Source organism: Erpetoichthys calabaricus, chromosome 10, assembly GCF_900747795.2.
Source record: "Erpetoichthys calabaricus chromosome 10, fErpCal1.3, whole genome shotgun sequence".
Classification (NCBI taxonomy): domain Eukaryota; kingdom Metazoa; phylum Chordata; class Cladistia; order Polypteriformes; family Polypteridae; genus Erpetoichthys; species Erpetoichthys calabaricus.
The window spans coordinates 72,480,320-72,499,117 of NC_041403.2; the positions used below are offsets into that span (position 1 = coordinate 72,480,320).

Consider the following 18,798-nt stretch of genomic DNA (forward strand, 5'->3'; position numbering starts at 1 on the left):
GGCCAGTTCCAACAACCCCCACATATATATACATAAATATACACAAAACTCTCAATGCGACTTAAAGAAACAAAATATATCTATCTATATATCTACAGTATATATCCACATGAGTCCAGTCCAAAGGGTTGTTGTCTATAAAGGAAGGAGAACCATGTGAAGAGGGCAATCAGATTGGGATGGATCGAGTAAAGATGGATGGTGGCATTTTCCTGAAAGTGTAAAAAAAAAAAAAAAAAAATGTCACAGATCTCACCCTCCGAAATCAGAAAGCCAAAGCGTATGGACGGTCTTAAGAAAGAAAGAATAAAAAAAAAAAAAAAAAGACGTTCAGGTGGCCACCTCACTAACCTTGTCCCAGCGTCAGGGTGAGACATTTCTACCTCCCCCCCACTACTAGTGTTTGTCCTATTTCTCTTGTAATGCAAAGCAACTGTTCCTACTGATGACTTCCTTCTCGTCGGTTTTAATTTTGCTGCTCCAACCCTTCATTGGCCGTCAATCGGAAGTTTTTTGTCGGGCTTTCCAGATCCCACCCATGAAGGCACGATTGGCACTATTGTCAATCGCTGCCTCGCAACTCCTGATCCTGAAGTGCGAAAGACTTCTCCACCTGAATCTGAGTGGAAGCCCCCGGCAGTGATGAAAAGCACACAAGACAGACAAGATACAATACAACACACAGAAGTAAAACATTATTTCAATACACTCTTATGTGACAGTGCTACAGTAGATATACACACATAACATAATCCAAAGAAAAGGTTAAAAGTGGAAAAAAATTAAAATGTTAAATCTGAGTGCTTCTTGTGTGCATTTAGGTGGTATGTATGTGTTTAATATATTTCTGTAAAATTGAAGATCTTAACATTGAGGAATTTCAAAATGAAAATTTTATTTAATCTTTCCCCCCCCCCCCCCCCCCACTGTAAACGTATTTTGTAAACATAATTATGCTTGTTGATCTAATAATGGGTGATTTGCTTAAATATAAATTATATTTACTTTTCTGAAGGCAAAACCTTTCTTCGTGCACCACAAATGAACATCAACATTGCGACCTGGGGAAGACTAGTGAGAAGAGCAATTCCATCGGTGAATAACTCTGGCACATTTAGCCCACAGGTTCCTCTTCCTACAACTGTACCAGTAGCTGACCCACGGCTGCCTGAGTCTCCGACGTCACCAAGGTATCAAAAATAGTACAAATTTGTGTTTTATATATTTTAAGTTAAATGGATAATGCATTACCACATCATTCACCCTTTACAAGATTTAGAATGGTTTTGTACAAGGGTATACAGTAAAAGTACTACCTGCAGTGTTCCTTATAGTATATCAGGCTTAAAATATTTATACCCTGCTGTATGTCCCTGGAAAGTAATCTTTACAAGGTAGTCAGAAAAGAACAGGATAACGCTTTTATATATAAAGTAAAAGAGAAAATATCCTCCACTAAGGCCGCTAATCCTTACTCTTATTTGCTGATTTATTCCTTTTAATTTGCTTAGCCATTATGTTTTTACAGTGACTGAAAGTGAAATTACATCGATACATTTGTATAATAGGCACCGTTACAGCACAGTCAGAGTAGGATCAGACTTTTTTTTTTTTTCTTTTTAATAATCATGATGCAAATAACATAAAATCTAAACTTTTATATGGCTAATATAGAGAATTGGTTGACATGTACATTAAATCTTTAATTTCTTCACCAAGAATTTAAATATGTCACAGGACACTTTTTCTGTCTAGGGCTTTCTAATTAGCCAAAAAAAAGTTTGAATATTCAAATTAAAAATAATTTAAATATATTCAGACTTAGGATGAAGACTGTAGTTGCTACCTATACACTTTTTTGTATATTTTTAAACTTTTATTATTACAGTAAGTGCAGCAGCAAGAGCAAAAGCCAGCCCATCTAAACAGGAAACAATCATAGTGGTACTCTGTCAACTGTTCTGTATTATAAGAGACGTCAAAGTAACACACAGATTCACCCTACAAAAGAGCAGGATCTGTACATCTTTTCTTCAGTCTAGTAGTGACAGTTTGGTGATCAAGACCTTGTTAAGGATAGTGAATCATAAAACCCTGAAAGGATGCTTTAAATCCTTATGAGCCTCCAATGCTGGCAACATGCTTTGCTGCACTGAAAAATATGTTGGTATTTTTCATTTTCTACATGTGGTGAGTCTGCAAAATATTTAATTGCTTTTGATTTGTATACTGCAGCCTTCAAACAAAAGCTGAGCTTGAGAACACAGCCCTTCACAAAATATTTTGTGCATAAAAAGTGATGTGTTCATATAGAATCTAGAACTAGACACATTTGAAGGCCAGCAAGCTAATCTATTATTGTTTAAACAACCTAAATACTGTCACAAGCACCCCGAAACAACAAGTGTCTTTTTGGTATTTTAGGCCAGAATGGTGTGAGGTCACTGTCCATCTCTGTTTTATACAGTATATGTGTGTTTTAAGATCAAAACTGATAGCAGTTGGGTAGTAAAAACTTTCCCAAACAACTTTATGAAGGGATGTTGCAGTACATTTTACTATTGACATTGACAAGCTAACCATTCAAAACTAGGAAAAGGCAAGTCATGGAAATGATGTGTAAAACATATCGTCAAAATACCATTCTACTGCTTAGTGTGTCTGGAGTAACACTAAGCCAAAATTAATGTGTGGTAAAACAAGCAACCATTGTTTCATCATTGAATGTTAGGTTTTGTCTTTGAATACGATCTTTGTCAAATGAATTGAGATTACATTTGTATAATGACATTCAATCTGACAGCCCTATTTCAGTCAAACAATTTAAACTGAATAAGGTATCTATGGTTCTTTATCAGTCAAAATCCATTACACAGAAAATATAGTATATGCAAATGAACCAGCTGCCAATCAGGGCAAATAGTTAACTAGTACAGGTAGCTGTCTATTTGCGACAAATGCATCTTACAATCTTTCAACTTATGACCGCTATTGTGTCTCAAAGACAAACCACGGTTTTTGCCACACCAGCTCCTTTTCCCATGATTCATTCATGGGACTGTGTTCATTATGTTCAGTTACATTTGTCTTACAATTACAGGAAAAAGAGACAATTGATCTTGACACAAAAATGAAGGCGATAGGCAGTATGAGGGAGTAAAGAAAGTGAATGTGACCGCATGTGATTTTAAGTTATGCTATTGCAATTGGCATTTGCTGTACACACTGTACTGCTGTGTTTTGGCTTTGAATTTAGTTAACCTCCAGAGCTTCTGCTTTGTGACTTGGGATGTGTTGCTTCATGCGAACTACTACAAAGTGGTATGAAACCACACTAAACTCCTTCATGTGTTAATGTTTATTATTAACAGGCTGAAATGATAAAATATGAGTACTCAAACTCTGCCGGTACAGCTCCTCCTCTCACAGTGAACACTGGGATAGGCTCACACTTTTGACGTTAACTTATCACCGACAAAGAAAGGATTTGTGAAGCTGTTCAAGGTTCAGCACCATGCAAGCAACAGTAATATCAAAATTAAAATTTACAAAAGAATGATAGAAAATCCACACAATGTCCTAAGAATGATGATAAAAATAGATTTAAAACAAACTATCTAATTTTATAGACATATACTGTACTACTGTATACATATGTTTAGGTTTGAATGCATATATCGGTCCGTCTTTTGTCCATTATTGACTTACGACCGATTTGTTGGAACCGAATGTTGTCTTAAGTAGACTTCCTGTATATTATTTACTCCATTCAACCTTATCAAATGCTTAACATTTTCACAAAGCTTTCTTTATACTGATGTATACTGTTGTGAATTCTGTAAGTGATGACAAAAGCAATGCTAGTTACATGAATGTTTAATGTGTTAAAGTTGTTTTGCTTGTTAAAAGCGACTTTTGCACAATGAGTTTGCCCAAATTAATTTTCAGGTACAGCTTATCTGATTTACTTCTTTGAAGCTGTTAAGACATGATGACAGAAACCAGAATTAATTAATTAACCACATTTATAAAAATCCACTGGCAAATAAAAGCACTTTCACCATAAACTTTCTCTTTTTATGATGTACAAGCATGCATAAAAGTAGTAACAAAGTTCATAATTACCAGGCATTTCTTTCAAAGGTATGTACAGAGGAGTAAAATGCAGTTAGGCTATTCCACATCTAATAATTTAACCAGTATTCTAACCCTGAACAATATTTAATATCTTTTAATGGCCATGCATGCATAGACAGGCATGTGCTAGAGGTGGAAAGAAGAAATGTGCCTAATAGAAACCATGTTCTCCAGTCTTGTTCTTACCATGTCTCCTTATAGTCCTACATGCAGATACGCAAACTAACATACAAAATATATATGTGGCCATATATACACCATTTATAATGTTAAGGAAACAGATCTGATTGTGTTATTCTGCATGTTTGCCATGAGGAAGTTGTATTGCAAAGTCATGTATGACCAAATGTAGGGGCCAGTGATTTAAACTGATGAATGTAAACTACCTTTAGCACTTGGTGTTGCCATTACATTAATTGGACAAACAACTATTGAGAGAAAAAGTCCAGGTATTAATGTACACAAGTTTTAAGTATTGAAATATCTAAACCATGAAGGAGGCACAGGATTCAGATACATACAGGCTTGTAATATATGAGATGCCTTTCTGCAAGAGAAAACAGTAATTCAGACCTATTACGCAGAGATATTCTTGTAGCAATTACTAATCAGGAGGCTGCACTGATGATTCAGTCATCTGTGAACCAAGTACATTTTCTCAGTTTAAAGAATCTTCCTCCAAGAATCTTTTATCCATAACCTTGGAAACTGCCCATGTTTCCCAAATTACATTAATGGCAGTTGTATGATGCAAATTACTAGATAAATTAGCAAAATTCTTACAGCACCAGTCTGGCCAAAATTAGCTTTAAATATAATATGTTTTCTCTAAGATTATCCTTATCCTTAATATTCGTTCCTCTTTATAAACCAATAATTTTGGAGCCAACAATATTATTAAAGTAAATTATTGAATAAGGATGAGGGGAATATACCTCACAGACGCATGCTTGTGTTTCACATCCAGTCAGTTGTCTAATAGTCAGAATAGCAAACTGATGCAAGGTTTGTCCAGACTGGTAGAACCTTCATTTGTAATTAAACGTACATTTAATTGCTTTACTGATCTAAGTTTAAAATTAGCTTCTAACAAATCTGTCTTCTCGTTTTTCTTATGTTGATAATTAATGGTAGGCAATGTTTTAGCTAAAATTCATTGCTGCTTAAAGATATACAGCACACCCCCAAAATTCGCGGGGGTTATGTTCCTAGAGCACCTGCGAATTGTGAAAAACCACAAATTTTGGATGTGGTTAAAAAAAATGCCTATTTTTATAGTTTAAACCCTAAATATGCCCCCAAAACACTTTAATTTCAAACTCAGCTTAATACATTACCTAAAAAAAAGAATGTAAAGGTAAATCCGTATACTGCACAGTACAGTAATCCCTCCTCCATCGCGGGGGTTGCGTTCCAGAGCCACCCACGAAATAAGAAAATCCGCGAAGTAGAAACCATATGTTTATATGGTTATTTTTATATTGTCATGCTTGGGTCACAGATTTGTGCAGAAACACAGGAGGTTGTAGAGAGACAGGAACGTTATTCAAACACTGCAAACAAACATTTGTCTCTTTTTCAAAAGTTTAAACTGTGCTCCATGACAAGACAGAGATGACAGTTCTGTCTCACAATTAAAAGAATGCAAACATATCTTCCTCTTCAAAGGAGTGCGTGTCAGGAGCACAGAATGTCACATAGAGAAAACAATCTCTAGCAAACAAATCAATAGGGCTGTTTGGCTTTTAAGTATGCGAAGCACCGCCGGTACAAAGCTGTTGAAGGCGGCAGCTCACACCCCCTCTGTCAGGAGCAGGGAGAGAGAGAGACAGAGTTTGTTTTTCAGTCAAAAATCAATACGTGCCCTTCGAGCTTTTAAGTATGCGAAGCACCGTGCAGCATGTCGTTTCAGGAAGCAGCTGCACAAAAGATAGTAACGTGAAGATAATCTTTCAGCATTTTTAGACGAGCGTCCGTATCGTCTAGGTGTGCGAACAGCCCCCCTGCTCAATCCCCATATGTCAGGATCAGAGAAAGTCAGCGCAAGAGAGAGAGAAAAGTAAGCAATCTAGCTTCTCAGCCATCTGCCAATAGCGTCCCTTGTATGAAATCAACTGGGCAAACCAACTGAGGAAGCATGTACCAGAAATTAAAAGACCCATTGTCCGCAGAAATCCGCGAACCAGCAAAAAATCCGCGATATATATTTAAATATGCTTACATATAAAATCCGCGATGGAGTGAAGCCACGAAAGGCGAAGCGCGATATAGCGAGGGATCACTGTACTGTACTGCTATGTCTCCCGCAGTGCTAGAATGTAAAATACCGATGTTACCGCTGTATGTAGTGTAATTCATACAAACACGTTTTCATTGCCAGAAGCCTTAGAAGGTGCAGGGCTTTTCAGCGGCATCTTGGGGCTTTAACTCTTAAACTGCCACATACTTGGGGGTTAATGCATCCGTGGACGCCAAATACTTTTTTGCTGCACTTTAAGTATATGTCACAATTCACAAAGAACATGTTAAATTTTAATGGAACACTTTTTCATGTAAAGAGCATCACAATTACTGCAACACTGATCATTTTACACACTGCTAATGAACTGTAAAAACTATTTAAAAAAAAAAAAAACTACTGGAACAATATGTACAAGGTGTAACTGATGCCATGGATGAAATCACTTAGCCAACTGCGCTTGAACTGGCTGTGCACAAGCACACAGAGGTAAGCGCTGATGCTGGTAGGCTATAGTGCAGCGGCTCAGTCCCAGAGACAGTCAGGCTGCAGTGCTGCAGGATGTCACGCTTGGGTCACAGAATTGCACAGAAATGCAGGAGACTGTAGAGGCAGGAACTTTATTCAAACACTTCAAACAAACATGTCTCTTTCAGAAGTAAAATGAGCTCAGTATGCAGTTAGTTATCGATTAAAAGAATAGGCAAACATCATAGGGGAGCACAACTGAGCTCAGTATGCAGTCAGTTATCGATTAAAAGAATAAGCAAACATCATAGGAGAGTGCAGCGGGAGCAGAGGATGTCTGGGGGAGGGGAGAGAAACAAAGCAATCAGCCAAAAAGGACACGTGCTGTTCAGGCTTTTAAGTATGCGTAGCGTCACGCGAGAAGCATATCGTGCGACACAGCAGCTGCAAGTAAGCCCAGCAAGTACGGGAGCAATGTAAAAGTAGTCTATCAGCGTTTTTTAAGAGGGTTTTTTTTGAAGAACACTCAGCTGGGGATGCATCACAGTCAATCAGCAGCAAGGAGAAATGAATAACTCTGTAGCAGTCCGGTGCCGCTAAGATTTACACCATCGAGAAGATGCCGATTTATTTATTTTTATGGTGGAGATTCCAGGGACGCCCCCAGCCTTGGCCAGAACCGCACGCACTAACAAACAGAGATAAAAACAAAGCAAACCAGTAATTGAACAGCAAATAATGTAATGAAAACGATACCACCCCTGTTCCCCTTACGTTCCCCTTACGACGTTTACACATTAAATACAACAAAGCACAAACAAAACACACAGAGTAAATCATGAAAAACGTTCATGCAAAGTTGCAACGGATGAAATGTAATGATGAAAATAGATAGTTCAGAGATCCGCACGTTGAATGGGAATGTAAAGATAGTCCTACCACTAATTCCTGAAATGGTGAAGATGGGTGGACGGGTTCAGGAGCGCTCCTTTCTTTGCAGAATGGCCATGAATCCACTTACAGTCCTCATGTACACAGGCAGACGGCAAACACGAAACGATCCAGGACAAAACGAATAAGTACAGGTAACCCAACAGAAGGCAGGCAGGCAGGCAGACAGGAGCTTGTAACACAAATTACAAAAACTTTTTTTTTTTTTTTTTTTGCTTTTGGTCACCGGCCCTCTTTTTAAAAGCCGTGCTGACATGCTTTGACCCCAACAACCCCAGCACCCTCAGCAGAAGACCCAGCAGTCCCTGCAGTGGCTCTGATTGGAGTTGCCGTTTCAAATTCTTTTGACTACTTTCACCATCCCAAGCTGCGTTTTCCAATACAGTTGCTTCCTGGTCTCTTTACAGTGCAGTATTGCCACGATAAAAGCCATAAAAATTGCGGAGGATATTTGCAGTTTCCACTAACAATTATTAGATAGGTTCTAAGGAAAAATCTGCGAATGACTGAGGGGGCAAACTCTGAACCGCGACTTTGCGGGAGTCTACTGTACTGCTTTTGGTGTATTTGTTTGGAAATCATATTTAAAATACATGTTCCACCTTGTTCTTTGTTCATTGTTTGACCCACTTTTGTACTAAAGTTAGCTGTTCAACCAGGTTTCACATTCTGTCATAGAAAAATAGTAACCGTGATTATTTTACTGTGTTAATCTGATTTTGTGTTGTTCTAGCCATTGTTTTCCTCTCAGATTTTACATGCAGATTTAATATGATGTTTAAGCTGTCTTCAGTTCACTTGTTTTATTTTGTGTTTTGAGTGGTAACATCAACGTTTTATGGAGTTGCATTTTTTCATTTATTTTAATGTATTAATTGAAGGCAGCATGGTTTGCAGTTGACCTCTTATTTAACAGTAAATATGCTGAAACCTAAATTTTGCTTTATTTTTAAAACAATGGTCTCTATCTAACATGATAATCTTAAATTTGAAAGTGATCCTACAGTAACAAAACTTGAATTCGACCCTCAACCCCCTCCAACACCAAAGCATGCTGCTGTTGTGGAAATTAGAGAAGCTACTCCTGATATCAAGCTTCCAGATAGGCAAATTCAGGTAAGAAAGCAGTTACTTCATATATTTACTTTTATGGTTACCTTGCCATGTTTTTTAAAGTATTATTTTCAAAAATATGATAAAATACTTCACAAGCAGTAATCTGCGTGCTCTTTAGCCTTAATGATATAAATTTAAAGGGCAATATGATTTCTTTTTCCACTTGTATTACTTTTCTGTCACTTGCTCTTCAGTTAATAAGGGTTTGTTGAGCTATATATATAGTTAGGCATTATGCTGCCAGACTCTCTTACACTTTTGATAATAGATTAAAAGTCTGAATTCAGACTTTTTTTTAAGTGCAAAGTACTCGTACCATATTGCTTCTCGCACACACCAGAACAGTGCTCCTCCTAACGTCCTTGTTTCTTTTTCTGTTTGCCCCTTACATTTTCATGAATAACTTTAAAGCCTGTTTAGGTGCTTCTAGTTAGATTCTAATGGTTGTGCTATACTATTTTAAAGGTGGTGAAAAAAGCTTTGCCCAAATGGTTGTTACGCAGCTGGTACCCATGATTCAGTCAATTAAAAAGGTTCTTTAAAGGTTAAACTAATATTATGAAACATTTACTTAAATAATTACTGGAAAGCTATGTTTGCTTGGTAGCAGTCCTCCTCAGCTGGGTCTACCAGCTTTGCGTATTCTTCACACAACATGTTTTGCTTTTGCATGTCTTCTTGGTTGTTGAGTTTATTTTTCCCTGTATCAAACATCAATCAGTTGATTGCTTTCTTCAAAAAAGTTTGGCAATGGTGTAAAGTAAACATCATATGAAGGAAGAAAATAAAATACAATAGGCAAAAATAACTAAAGAACTGTGCCTGTAATGCCATTTTATGTTCAGTATGTCATGTTGCAAGCTTGTCTCCTCTTTGGCCATTAGTCATTCAGTGTTTTATATTGGCTTGTACCATTAATAGCATTGTATGGTTGTGAATAATTTAAAAAAAAAAAAAAAAAAAAAAAAAAAATGATTTCCTTTATTTTTTAGTTTAATTTTCTGTTTGTCTGGGATACTTTCACTTGTTTAACAGTAGCACTCTTGTTACAGGATGCATTGTCAACATTTGATTTCTTGAATGACAGACATAGTACAGGGGCAGTCACTAATCCAGAGCCTGCTAACATTGTAGAACGGGAAGCTAAAAAGCCAGATTTTGAGTTAATACCTGAACCGGAATCGTCAGACACAAGGTACTTATGTACATATATAAAAATACCATCCAAAAACCTGTTATGAGTACAGTCATTAACCCTTTTGTGGCTAGATTAGGTTTATATAAGGAAATGGGGAAAATTATCATCTTTGGAACTCTTTAATTTTTAAGCCCTGTTTGAACTTGATTCGTTTTACACAACGAGGTAGGGTAATGTAATAATTACTGGAGGATCTCTCTAAATTTAGTCCTGTCCCAGTCCTTCAGATGACAGAATTTTACTAAAATGTTGATTCGCAAAGGATTAGTTCAGCCTAGGTTTTTATAAAGACTTTTTATTGATGGCCACATTTTGTCCACATTTACTAATTTGTTCTCAAGTGTTAGTATTGCTTTTTAGCTGAATGTTGAATAAATACTTTTTCATTTAATACAGATTGTTTAAATGTTTACTTTGCATTGGAACGTTTAGAATTTGAAAATAATGCTGAATCTTCAACTGTCTTGTCAATGACCTAATTTTTTTTTTATTATTCTTTTCATACAGAATTGCACAGAGGTTTCAGTTTAGTCTCAAAGATTTCAAGTGTGTGGCTGTTTTAGGACGTGGGCATTTTGGAAAGGTAATTTTCAAAGTGTCTAATTTATGCAGTAGTTACTACGGATTTACTCTGGAAATTAGAAATTTTTTTTTTTTTTTGCTTTTGTAGGTGCTGCTAGCTGAATACAAAAGCACAGGGGAAATGTTTGCAATTAAAGCCTTAAAAAAAGGAGACATTGTAGCACGTGATGAGGTTGACAGGTAAAATTTATAGTCTTATCTCAATGTAGAAATTGATTCTGTTGTAGTACTGAACATTTGATTTGCTCTTCTGGTTTTATCATCATTCTTATGTGTGTAATTTAGTATGTCATTTCAGCAATCAAACTGAGTAAATTTTCATTTTTTATTTATTTATTTTTTTTGTTTTAGCCTTATGTGTGAAAAGAGAATCTTTGAAACTGTGAATAGTGTTCGGCATCCATTTTTAGTTAACCTCTTCGCCTGTTTCCAAACCAAAGACCATGTTTGTTTTGTGATGGAATATGCTGCTGGTGGAGATCTTATGATGCACATTCATGCTGATGTGTTTTCTGAACCTAGAGCAGTGTGAGTATCATTATCCAAAACTTTGTTTTGGTCATTTTTGATTTTTTAAGCTAACAGTGGTGTAAGAAATGTTTTCTAATGTTTAAGTACCATGCTACTAACAATGTTTGTGTGTTTGAAATCATGAGAGGTTGAGGTTATGATGATTGATTTATTTATTTTTTTTTCTTTTTTCCTTTCTTTGTAGATTTTATGCAGCGTGTGTGGTTCTTGGTTTGCAGTTTTTGCACGAACACAAGATAGTATACAGGTATGCTCTCCACCTGCCCCATACTTTTTTTTTTTTCTTTTTTTTTTTTTATCCAGTTAAGAATTTGACATGTTACATTAGTGATGAATACCATTCTTAAATGTGAAAGGAAATTGGTAACTCGCTAGTCTTAAGACAATCTGTTTTCCCTCCTTTGTCTCCAATGTGTGCTTCCCATATCTCCACAGATGTATGTGGTTTTAGTTAGCTATAATTATTCCTTGTTGGATACCGATCAGATGTTTTTCATTTGTGTTATGTGCATGGTTTTGGACATTTATGCGATATTTGGAGATTTAACAGTTTAATAGTGGGGGGTGTGAACGTTACTGACTGTATTTCAAGGAGAAAAAAACTACATGCTCCTGTGTAGTAAGGAGACACAAAGTAGTTTGTGTGTAATGATCCATATTGATACCATTCTGATTACAAAGAAATTATCTAGTATTATGCATCAACTTCAGGGGATGAATCACCATAGGTTTTACTTGTGAACACTTCCGTATTGAAGTCTCTGACTGCAGTTGAAGGTTAACGTTGTTTACAGTCATTCATTTTTGCTTCTTAAAAATAAAATAAGCCAGTTGCCTCATCCCAATAGATGACAGTTCCTGCTTCAGCCACTTTCCGCTCCTTTTATCTGCCTTTTTGATCACTATGGAAGTGTCTCTGAAGCATTTACTGCTCTACAATTAACCAACTATAATTCTTTCTATAATTGTTACTGGTGATTTGAATAAGGCGATGTTAACTGAGACCTGAAATATATATTGAGTATCAAAGTAATTTTTTGTTGCTCTGTATAACACAGTCTGTGTTAAGGATTACTTCCAAATACAACTAGTCGTGCTTCAGAACTTGCATTGGAAGAGTATGTGGAATTGTAATAGTAACAAATTATTTTTAAGAATAAATTTCAAGTGTCTTCAATCTTTAGAAAACATTGTTTACCCAGCTGAAGTATAAATATATTGAATGAATTTCTAGTTCATAATGTTTCCAAACTGCCAATATGGAAACCCCATAATGCCTCCAGACAAACTTAAAAAAAAGAAAAACTAAAGCAAACCGCTTCTGTCAGTAATCATGCAAGTCACATTTTATCAATTTTGTAACATTAATCCTCAAAACTAAATGGATACCTTTATGCAATTAAACAAATTACTGGAGCAACAATGCTTTGACTGCAGTCTTATCTGCTAAAGGATGTAGGCTTTAACTAATCAATTACAATAATCCCATAATATTGTTGAAGGCTTTCCCAATCGCATTGCTTCACAGACAACATAAATGAGCCATAAAATTGTGTGTGATTTCAAGAAGATTTTGTGAAGGTGTTCATAAATAATAACTCCCTGCTTCGTTGTGTTAGTGGTAAGCAACCTTTGTTAGGAAATTTGTGGCACAGGATTACAAAATTTATGACATTTATGAAAATAAATTTATGAAATTTAGCAATGTTTTTTTTTTTCATTTTGAAAATTACATAAGAGAGGTAAATGAATGACTAGGATAAAATATACATGTTTAACCCATCTTTATTATGTAGGTGCAGCAAACGAATTACTCGCTACATATAATCAAAAAAAAGAGCCTTTATAGATTTACTGATGCAGTAAAAATAGCAGAGGTAGAGCTGAGATAATTATTTTCCTATTACAGATAATACATATTTACTACGGTGACATTTATATACACACTGCCATCACAGGCATTCCTGAACGAGGTGCCATCTCATAGTACACATTTACACAGGGCAGTTTAGAATGTCAGAATTTGCAGCCGGCCAATAGCAGGATCATGGTGAAGATAAATGTTTGCATTATAAATGTTGTACTTGTGACTTCTGGGTTATTTTTAATATTATGTATTTTTCTCACTTGATTTTGGTTGGCTTATTTTTTCACGCCTTGAAGTTCAACATGCTTTCTCTGTTTGACATATACTGCAAAGGAGTATTATTTGTCAGAACAACTTACATACAAAACATAATTACAAAAACAATAATACCGGTGCTGTGTGATATCTGGCTGAATTGAATGTGTTTCCTGGATCACCTTAATTGAGAATTTGTTTTATTAAGGAACTAGGTAACAAATAACTATGCCAATTGGAAATATATGCGCCATCATCATCATTTTCCTGGTGAGCATTGTGGTAGCAACATGCTAAACCTTTCTGGCTAGGCTTTCTACTTCCAGCATCTCCTGGTAGCCCTTCTAGAGAAATACCCAGATGCTCCCAGGACAGTTGAGATATTGTACATCCAGCATGCCCTGAGTCTGATCTTTGAACCTTTTCCAGTGCCCTGTGCACCTCCTGGTGGAGTTATCCAGGGACATCTCAAGTACTTGTCCATACAGCATCAATAGGTTTAGTCCAGGGAAGCTGTGGTTCTGTTCCACTGTCCTCACCATAACATGGAGAGTGAGCCAATTAAGCCTACACAGGATCATCACTTCAGATATTTGTACTTGTGATCTCAAATATTGTGTCACTATCCAGTTCTTGTGACCAGAGTTGAGAATAGGGATTTAGACTGACCGGTAGATTGAGAGATTTGTCCACAGACTTAGCTTGTTGTCATTCCACTTGCATCACACTTGCCTGCAAACAGTTCTAATGCAAGCAGATCACAGTCTGATGAGACTAAGGGGACATCACCACCTGCAAACAGCAGAAACTCAACACTTAGGTTACCAAATTAGGTATCCTCTGAAACTTAGCTTAGTCTTATCCTGCGTATGAAAATTATGAACAGGACAGGAGACATGAACCAAAGCTTTCTGAAAAATACTGCTTTCCTTTCCAGTTAGCGGGGCTCATTGTGACTGACCAAGGCAGTTGGCAGTGAGTCAGATTTTTCAATGTGTCTATATCATTGTGCATATACTGTGTATTTATGTAGGTATAATATGTGTAAGCATATAGACTTGTGTTGCAGGTAATTAATTGTAAAAGCAAATTTAAGCACACAGACTTATTTGATTATTTTCCTCTTTTGCTGCAGAACATGCTTTAGATTTAGAACAGATCAAAGTATTAAAACAAAGATTTTAAAATGGATTACTGATTTTTCTGGAATTCCTAAACTAGCACATGATGTTTTAAGCAGAGAGAGACTATTTTAATCTGTTTCAAAGAAAATACACAAGGAAAATAGTAATGTTTGTTTTGTGGCCTATACTTTAAGGTGTTAATCAAGAAATAGACAAAAGCAACTGCACAGTTCAATAAGTTTGTAATTTTTTTTTTTTTTTTTTAGACATGCAAGTGCACAAAAAGGTCCACTACCTAATACAAAAGATTTTCAGGCACATGTGACAAAAGTGTGGCAATTAATGCTTTGCTGTCTTTCGTCTTTTTTTTTTCTTTTTTTTTTTTTTATTAAAGATTATAGTTTAATATTCTAGTTTATGTATGCGAAACTTGCAGGTCATTGGATAAATTCTCACATGTAGAATCTAATCCTGGGATAGATGCTTGTGAAACTGAATTTAAGGGAGAGAGGTGTACTTAATGTACATTGTCTTTTTAACCTGAAGGCTGTCGCCCAATTTTTAAGCCTACTGTATAATTTGTTACCCACCTAGTAAATGGCCACTCGTTGGAACTTTTACTAAAAAATACAATAACGTATTATAATCAACATTTTATTTTGTGTGCATTTTTAGTTCATGTACTTTAAGAATCTTTTATACTGTATTAAGTCTGGATAGCTTTCTGTAATGGAGATCTTAGAAGAGGTGGAGGATAGGGGAGAATATGTGATTTAGGAATACAATTTAACTGTATAATATAAATTGACTAAAGGTGCGTTCCATTTGAAGTCAGAATTTCTGAGGTCCTAGTCAGAATTTTTAACTGCCCCCATAAGATAGATTTCTTAGTCTGATATTCTTTGCTGGTTTGTCAAGTTCAATTTTGTGTGAATTCAGATCATGACATCAGTCCAAAATTGTGACACGCACTGCAAACTTCAGTGAAAGCTGTAGTATTATACTGTTTATTACCACTTTGGTCTATTTATGTCTCATTAAGTCAGTCAGAGACGCACTACTCTCCAACTTCTGTCTGTGGACATATTGCTACTATGTTTGGGTATGGAAAATATTGAGTAATATGTTATCAACTAGTATTTATTCCAAAAAAGCAAACGCAAAAATATTTTCCTGTGTTATAGGGGTTAATCTCGCAATACTAATTTTTAAAATAATCATGTCTGTTTTAATTTTTAACTGATAACTCAACATAAGAATAAGATCATCTTGAGGAAATCTTGTGAAATGTAGCTTGATTTAAAGTGAAAGTAAATTTTAAATATTTAAGAGATCCATCATATACATTTTAAATCACATAAATGTTTTTTGTGCAGCATCAGTTTGTTTTCGTAGTAGATTTAAAGTTTACATTTTTAAATTAAGTATATATCTATACTAATAAAAGGCAAAACACTCACTCACTCACTCATTAATTCTCCAACTTCCCGTGTAGGTGGAAGGCTGAAATTTGTCAGGCTCATTCCTTAAAGTTTACTTACAAAAGTTAGGCAGGTTTCATTTCGAAATTCAAAGCGTAACGGTCATAACTGGAACCTCTTTTTTGTCCATATACTGTAATGGACTGCAGCTCGCTGGCCGTTGGAGGCGGGGTTGCGTATCGCGTCATCACGCCTCCCATGTAATCACGTGAACTGACTGTGAACGCAGTACGTAGTAAACAAGGAAGAGCCCCAAAGAGCGCTGAAGAAAACATTCATTACACAATTGAGAAGGCAGCGAAACAATAAGAAGCGAGCGAGTGACGCATACAAGCATATTCATAAGTGCAGCTACTGCGGAAACAAAGCACGGTGTAAACCATAAGTTTAAATTAAGTTTGGCAAGATTGCTTTTCTCCTGTACAACTATACGTTGCATTCTCAACAGTAAGCTTGCACGACGTGGTCATATTACAACCGGAGTGCTGAACTGACAACGTGGTATACAAAGAGAATTATAACAATCGTAATAAACGAACAATAAAACAATACAGAACTGCTAAGCAAGGAGAAAGGATGGCCTTATATGGAGTTCGTTTATAAAACAGCGGACAGGCTGTGTAAAGGCAGCTTCACAAAAAAACAGATCCTTAACAAATTGTTATTGGTATATTTTCCCTCAATTTAAAAAGGTTTTCTTTTCTTCTTAATTAAAATTTAAAAGCAATACTTCACCGCTGCGAAGCCCCTCTAGCGCTGACGTCCGACGTTCGATTCCCGTAAGGGAGTGCAGTGAGTGTGTACGCCTGATGAGCCAAGAATTAGGGCGAAACACGTGTCGCGTACTCTTTGCATTATTTGACAGTAAACTATTTTCAACCATTCTATGATCTGCTTCTCACAACTGAAGGCACCGTGGCTAATGTTAGCTGACTTGCTAGCCAACCATAAGCGTTACCTGGTAGGTAACCACCTATACAATCGGATTGTGATTCAGACTACGAATGCCGTTAATGTAATTACCCCGATCTACATGCTGTCAAATAAACGAACCACACGCCGTGGCGCAATGTTAGGGGCTTCGCCTCTAGCGCTGACGTCCGAGGTTCGATTCCCGTAAGGGAGTGCAGTGAGTGTGTACGCCTGATGAGTCAAGAATTAGGGCGGAAACACGTGTCGCATACTTTTTGCATTATTTGACAGTAAACTATTTTCAACCATTCTATGATCTGCTTCTCACAACTGAAGGCACCGTGGCTGATGTTAGCTGACTTGCTGGCCAACCATAAGCGTTACCTGGTAGGTAACCACCCATACAATCAGATTGTGATTCAGACTACGAATGGCGTGAAAATATATCCCTATTACTAAACGAGAATGGTAAACCGGATGGACGCAGGGACATCCGGCCATGGGCCATGGACGCAAAAGACGTACTGCGCAGGCGCCCCCACAAACCCCCCCCAAGCAACAGAAACCGGATGGAAAGCAACGTAAAATAAGAAATGAGGCGCCGCACCCATAGCACACAGAAAAAAGGAGTCAGACGCCAGCGCCGCACGAAGCCCATGACACACAAAACGGAACACACACAAAGAAGAGGATTGAGACCCACGACACACAAAGCCCCCCTCCAGTAACTGAAATAAGAAATGAGGCAACGCGCCCCTAGAACACCAAAAAGAAAGGAGTCAGACGCAAGCGCCACATAGCACACGAAACGGTACGCACACAAAAAAGAGGATTCAGACCCACGACACACAAACACCCCCTCCACTAACAGAGATAAAAAAAAGTGAGGCAACGCGCCCCTTGCACACAAAAAAAAGAAGTCAGACGCGAGCGCCACACAAACCCATTGCACATGAAACGGGACAGACTACGGACATAGCACACGAAACATACACAAAATGGAGGATTCAGACCCACGACCACACTAACATAAGAAATGAGACACACAGCCCCATTACTGAACGAACCGTCCGTATTAAACATACGTCATCTGAACACGTTCAAATTATGCAGCATAGATCGATCTCATTACACTGATGCACTATTAACCGTTCAACCACAGAAAAGGCTCCATATTAAACATACAAAAACGGGCAAGGCTCAATACAAACAATGAACACCGTAAACTGCAACGGGCTTCTCACACAACACAGGCAAATCGATTACAGCTCCAGAATAGCACGTCCCAAATACTGCACATACAACGACGTGCCTCTCAAACGCCACAAGCAAAAGATACACGTCAAGGACATCAACGACAGACACCTACTAAACGATTGCGCCAGTTAGCTGACAACGCGTTCAATAATGAGTCCACTATTCATGAAAATTCATTGGGATAAATGAATGTCATTTGCAATCATTGTCATTCACTTAACTTCCCTGAACAATCAACTGGCAATACAAGTAATGAATTTACACGTTGTTGTCAAAAGGGTCAAATTACACTGCCTCCTTTACATTCATATCCTGCATATCTACAGAACGATACGGCTCCAGTAATGGGACCACAAACACGAACCCACATGAAAAAAAAAAATACACGTCGGCACCTACAACGCGCATCTGAAACCGCGGAAGAAAAAATGTCTCGACTCCAAAAACACATGTCACTCCTTATTCAAAATACCGGTCCCAATCACAGAAACATCGGTATCCACTATGAAAATGAACAGTAACAATGCACGTGATCTACAAACGTTGATGAATAATATTCCCTTTGGAAGAAAGCTACTTTTATTACGAGGAGATTTTAGACAGTGCTTAACTATTGCTCCACATCCAATGCGCTCAGCTATTGTTCAGTCCACCTTAAAATACGCGGACAATTGGCATTG

The 18,798-nt window shown here is 37.1% G+C and overlaps 1 protein-coding gene across 1 annotated transcript in view; it reads left to right on the forward strand.

Moving 5' to 3' along the window:
* The window catches only part of LOC114658388 (serine/threonine-protein kinase N2-like), a 161,818-nt gene that overhangs the window by 122,992 nt on the left and 20,028 nt on the right, over positions 1–18,798 (forward strand). Inside the window, exons 11-17 of the mRNA XM_051932786.1 lie at positions 1,016–1,190; positions 8,791–8,911; positions 9,964–10,106; positions 10,617–10,692; positions 10,780–10,871; positions 11,043–11,219; positions 11,407–11,469. Coding sequence (XP_051788746.1) covers positions 1,016–1,190; positions 8,791–8,911; positions 9,964–10,106; positions 10,617–10,692; positions 10,780–10,871; positions 11,043–11,219; positions 11,407–11,469 — 847 coding nt within the window. The remainder of the gene's footprint in view (positions 1–1,015; positions 1,191–8,790; positions 8,912–9,963; positions 10,107–10,616; positions 10,693–10,779; positions 10,872–11,042; positions 11,220–11,406; positions 11,470–18,798) is intronic.